This window comes from Pseudorca crassidens, chromosome 20 (assembly GCF_039906515.1).
Source record: "Pseudorca crassidens isolate mPseCra1 chromosome 20, mPseCra1.hap1, whole genome shotgun sequence".
In the NCBI taxonomy this organism is placed as follows: domain Eukaryota; kingdom Metazoa; phylum Chordata; class Mammalia; order Artiodactyla; family Delphinidae; genus Pseudorca; species Pseudorca crassidens.
The window spans coordinates 60,039,216-60,044,371 of record NC_090315.1 but is presented as its reverse complement, the minus strand read 5'-3'; the positions used below and the strand labels follow the sequence as shown (position 1 = coordinate 60,044,371).

At 62.2% G+C, this 5,156-nt stretch overlaps 1 protein-coding gene across 1 annotated transcript; it reads right to left on the bottom strand.

The window, feature by feature from the left end:
- FOXF1 (forkhead box F1) lies at nt 1-4,510 on the bottom strand. The gene is made up of 2 exons (XM_067718379.1): nt 2,962-4,510; nt 1-1,521 (listed from the first exon to the last, which is right to left on the bottom strand). The coding sequence occupies exons 1-2, from the start codon at nt 4,079-4,081 to the stop codon at nt 1,361-1,363; spliced, it is 1,281 nt and encodes a 426-aa protein (XP_067574480.1). The 5' UTR covers nt 4,082-4,510; the 3' UTR covers nt 1-1,360.
- Between the last annotated feature and the right edge of the window lie 646 nt (nt 4,511-5,156).

Below are 5,156 nucleotides of genomic sequence, written 5' to 3'. Positions count from 1 at the left end.
AAAATACTCATGCGATTTTATTTCTAGTTGATACAATATTAAAGGCCATGTACAAATGTTATACATTTTTATTTTTGTTCTTTTTTAGGAAAAAATACACAAAAGGCAAAAACATCCTCAAATTGTCATTTTTATACAGTGCAGAAGGAAATTTAAAATACGTGTCACAAATGCTGCACCCCAGCAGCCAAAATGCTAAAAAAAAAGGGGGGGGCCTTCATTTTATATATATATATATTTATTTATTTATATAAAACATATGGAAATTTGTCTTTACACAGATCGGACTTAGTTTCAAATTTACAATGGATACCTAAAAAAAAAATCTACGCGGCAAATATTGCCAACAAAGTTACACCATTAATACTGATAAACGGAGGAGCCTATGCGGTGTTTCGATTATTAGGGAAAGAAAGTAGAATAAATAACAGGATGAGCCTTGCTATCGTTTCTTTAAAAGTGCCTTAACCTTTCTGCGTCACCGCAATCCTGAATCCGAGCGCTCAGCGGGCCTTCCCGGTCCCCGCGGCGCCGTGTTTTCCTCACTCTCCCACCAGAAGGTTTACAGTAGAGATCAGGAGACAGCCAGGTCTCGGGAGAAAAACACCGACCAAAAAAGTCAAAATAAAGTTAGAAACCAAACCAAAAACACTGAAGAGAAGGATGGAGAGGAAGGCGGAGGGGGAAGGCAGCAGAGGCCCGAGAGCCGCCGCTTCTGGGCTCCTGGTTTCTTTCCTAAGACGAGCAGTGGCTTCAGAAATGCAAGTTATTCGCACCTGTGGTTGGTTGGAGGACTTCTGAGGTGGGGAGGGAGAAGGCGATTTCTTGCCCCCCCCTTCCCTGCAAAAGATGGCTCTGAAAGGAGACGCGCATTCCAAGACATTCTTTCAAAAAAAATTAAAAAAGATAAATACTCAACCAAAAAATAAAAGTATTTGATAATGACGGTCTCACACGTTTGCCTTTCTCCTTCCCCGACTTTTGCCATTGGAGGGGAAGAGGGGGAGAGACCTCAGCAGAATGCTTGTTTAGATGTTGAGGGTTTTCCCCCAACACAGCACCTTCTCAGCCGGTTTCAATAGGATCAAAAATAGATATTTATTTTTCAACAGCTGCAGTCAGATCAGGCCCCACCACCACCATGTTAAAGAAACTGTTGAGCGGGTGGCGGGGAGGTGCCGACAGCGGGGCTCCGTCGTTGCCTCGGGGATTCCTTTCCCGAATAATCCGGTCGGGGAGGGGTCAAACCCTTTTCTTCTGCCGACGGTTATACCTCGAAAATAAAGCAGTTTCTGGCGATGGGTTCCGAAGTCCCAGTGCTCGGCCAGCCCCTGCCCGGAGGGCCCCGGGGGCTGTGGCCTCACATCACGCACGGCTTGATGTCTTGGTAGGTGACCTGCTGGTGGTAGTAAGAGCCGCCGCCGGCTGAGTGCATGGACGAGGATGCCATTGTGTTGAAAGAGAAGACGAACTCCTTTCGGTCACACATGCTGGGCGACTGCGAGTGATACCGCGGGATGCCTGCAGGGCAGGGCGACAGGAAAGGGGACGTTAAAGGGTTAGCCTCCGGAGGCCAGAGTTCCAGGTGGAGAAGCACCTTTGCCCGAGGGGTGCACGGGGCAGGCTTGCCCGGCTCGGGCGCAGGGCTGGAGGCCTCTCCTCCACAGCGCCTCCCCATGTCTGAGTTCCCGGTCTCCGTAGGGCCGGCGCCCAAAGGGAAGATCCCCAGACACTGGCAAGGATCCCTGCTCCCCTGAGCGCCTGCTGGCTGGGCCTCTCCCACCTTGGACACCGAGCCTGGGCCGGGGCCTTCCAGAGGCTGACGGGGGAAGTGGTGAGAGGGGCCGAGATGCGCCAACAGAGAAGGTCCAGTGGCCTCCACTTTCAGGGCAGCCTGGGGCCTGTGCCTGGGGCTGGGCAGCCACCTTCCAACCCCAAAGGCTGCGGTGGCCCCAGAGCAGCCAGCCAGGCCGGCAGGGGCCAACACGGGGGCCAAGGGTGGCTTCTCCAGAGGAAGGACCCTTTGAGAACCGAGCCTCTGGGACAGCTGGAGCTCGCCTGGAGGTCGAAGCCGCCCAAGCTGGGCAACCCGGTGCAGAGGGCCCCTCCAGCCTCCAGGCCCGGCTCCTCCCCCCACAGGCTGCTGACAGCTGACTCCTGGCAGGCCCCTGCTTGGATCACTCCAAGCTCTTCTCAGAACCAGGCCCAGAAGGCTGCTAGCGGGTGCCGAGATGGAGGGTTCAGAGGGGAAGATTGCTGTGCACCTTCCTGCTCGGAGGATTGGGGGTGGGGCGGTACCTGGAGACCTGAAAACCTGGCTCCTGAGAAACAGGCTGTGTGGGGGGCCTGCAACTCTCACCCTCGATCGGGTCCCCTCTCTGCCTCTGTCACCACAAAATGCCCCGGCGCAGTGTTCGCGTGGCCCAGGCCTGATCCCTGAAAGGCCGGGCTCTGAGCCTCTGAGCAGGCGTGCAGCCCGGCCGGCTTTGGGCCTAACTCTTCCGTCCTGCCCGGCTCAGAGCAGAGGCGGCTCTCCCGCAGCTTTTCTGGGGCGAGTGGGGAGAGTGAGCCAGCTGTCCGGGGCTGGGCCGGGCTCCATCCCGGGAACTTGCTGAGGTGTGAGGGGGCTAAGGGACCTGAGAGGACTTAGAATATTGGAGTCTAATAAGTCTTTTTGGTGAGGACGGGGCCTACCTGGCCGGGCTGGGGCAGCCAGCAGCTGGGAGTTGAAACAGAAAAGGAGAGAAAACGACATCTTAGTCTATACTGGAGGCTCCAGGCTGCACTCGCGTCTCAAATGGGGGGAGGTGGGGCTGAGAGGCACCCTGGGGAGCTTGGCACCGCACAGAAGTGGCCGCAGGCTGTGGCCCAGGGCGGTCAGCAGCTTCTGGGGGCTGGGTCTGCAGTGCACTCACAGATGTGCTCCCCTCAGGACTGGGACAGTTCAACCTCCCCACTCACCTTGCAGCTCAGCTGGGGTGTTGTGACTGTTCTGGTGCAGATACGGCTGGTCCAGGGAATGCGTGGAGAGGCTGCCGGACAGGGGGTTGGCCGCGGGGTTGCAGGGGGACAGGGGCTGCTGCTTGATGTAGGAGGCGCTGCTGTTGAGCGCCGCGGAGGCGGAGGGCGGCCAGGCGGCCGCCGAGCCTGAGTAGACGGCGTGGGGCTCCATGACCCCACCGGCGGCCGCGGGCAGCAGTGGGGAAGCAGGCACCGAGCTGTCGTGGTGCGGGTACTCGCCGGCCGCCGCGGCGCCGCAGCTGCCCATGTACGAGTGGCCACCGTTGGCGGGCAGGTGGGGCACCGAGTGGCTGGGCAAAGCCATGCCGTCCACGTTGCCCGGCAAGTGGCCGTTCATCATGCCCAGACCTCCCTCCAGCGCCAGGCTGTTGGGCGGGCACGAGAGGCCGCCGGCGGAGCCCTGGAAGCTGTAGGTGTCCGGGAGGTGGTTGAAGCCGAGCCCGTTCATCATGCTGTACATGGGCTTGAGCGCCTGGCATTTCCTTCGGAAGCCGCGCGGCCGCCGCCGAAAGGAGCCCTCCTCGAACATGAACTCACTGGCCGGGTCGATGGTCCAGTAGTGGCCCTTGCCCGGCCGCCCGAGGCCCTTGGGCAGCTTGATGAAGCACTCATTGAGCGAGAGGTTGTGGCGCACCGAGTTCTTCCAGCCCTGGTAGGAGCCGCGGAAGAAGGGGAAGCGGCTCTGCAGGAACTGGTAGATCTCGCTGAGTGTCAGGCGCTTGGTGGGCGAGCTCTGGATGGCCATGACGATGAGCGCGATGTACGAGTAGGGCGGCTTCTCGGGGCGCCGGATGCCGGCGTTGGTCTTCTTGGCCTTGGACGGGCCGGACGACGCGGGGTCCATGGCCGCGCCGCCTCCCCCGCCGCCGCCGTGCGGTGGCTGCTGCTTCTCGGGCGCCGAAGACATCGGGTGGCTGCTGCCGCCGCCGCCGCTGCCGCTGCTGCTCTGCGCCACCGACGAGCCGGGAGGAGGAGGAGGAGGAGGAAGAGGAGGGGGAGGGGGAGGAGGGCAAGGGGGAGGGGGCTGCGCGCGCGGGGCTGGCTGCACCTCTGCCGTCATCGGCGGCCACTTCTCCCGAGCGAGCCTCGGCGCGCCCTCCCCCGCCCGCTCGCTTGCTCGCTCGCTCGCTCGTCCTCCCCGAGGAGCTGATGGATCCGCGGGCGGTTGGCGCAGAGCCCCCTCTCTCTCCAGCTGCCTCCTCCCCCCACCTACTCTCCTCCCTCTTTCCCTCTCGCCCTCCCACAAGGGAAGGAGCCGAGCAGAGGCTGAGAGCAGGCTCTCTGCAGCCTGGGCGGAGGCCGCTAGGAAGCCCCCCACCGGTTTTGCGGGGGAGGCACCACCTCTCGGGCCGGTGGCCGTGCGCCCCCGCGGGGAGCAGCGCTCGGTCCCCACCACCCGCGGCGCTCGGCTCCACGACTCCAGCCGAGGCCGCCCTCTCTGCCTTGTCTCTCGGCGGCGTCTCGCGGGCCGGCGTAAGACCCTCCAGGAGTTCCCTCCCCTCCCTGCCCCCCTCCGGCCCCCGCGGTGGTGGGCGCTTAAAGGGCCCCCACCTTCGCCTCCCAGCGTCCGCCTGCAGAACCCGCCCCGCCTCCACCAACCTGGCGAGCAAGTGTTAAAGCGCCCTCGGCCCGCGGTTCAGCCCAGCTGCGCGCAGGCCCCCCACCTTCCCTGCCCGGCCCGCGCGGAGGAAAACGCACCCCGGGTCCCGGGCCTTCCCCGACGCGTACTGCTCGGTGGCAAATCGCAACTGCAGTGGCGGCCGTGGCCGCCGGGTCGTGACCATCGCGGACGCAGCCGGTTCGGCTACGGGTCCCCGCGGCCGGCGGGCGTGTGTTCCCGCGAGGGACCGCCTACCCACTCTCCCCGCCCCGGGAAGGACTGCGCCGCGCCCGGGACTTTTCGGACTCGCCCAGCCCGGCGCGAGCGGGCGGGCAGCCGATGGAGCCGAGCGCGGGCGGAAAACGAAAGCGCAGGGCGGGTCGCTGCCGCTTTGTCTCCGGCGCCGCAGGCTGTTCGGGGAGCGAGTGAGAACCTCTGGCCTTGCGGAGACCAACATCTCACGGGCTTCCCAAACAGGCGGCCACGCTCATTCACTTACTTGTGCACTCGTGCACACACATGCATACACTGATGC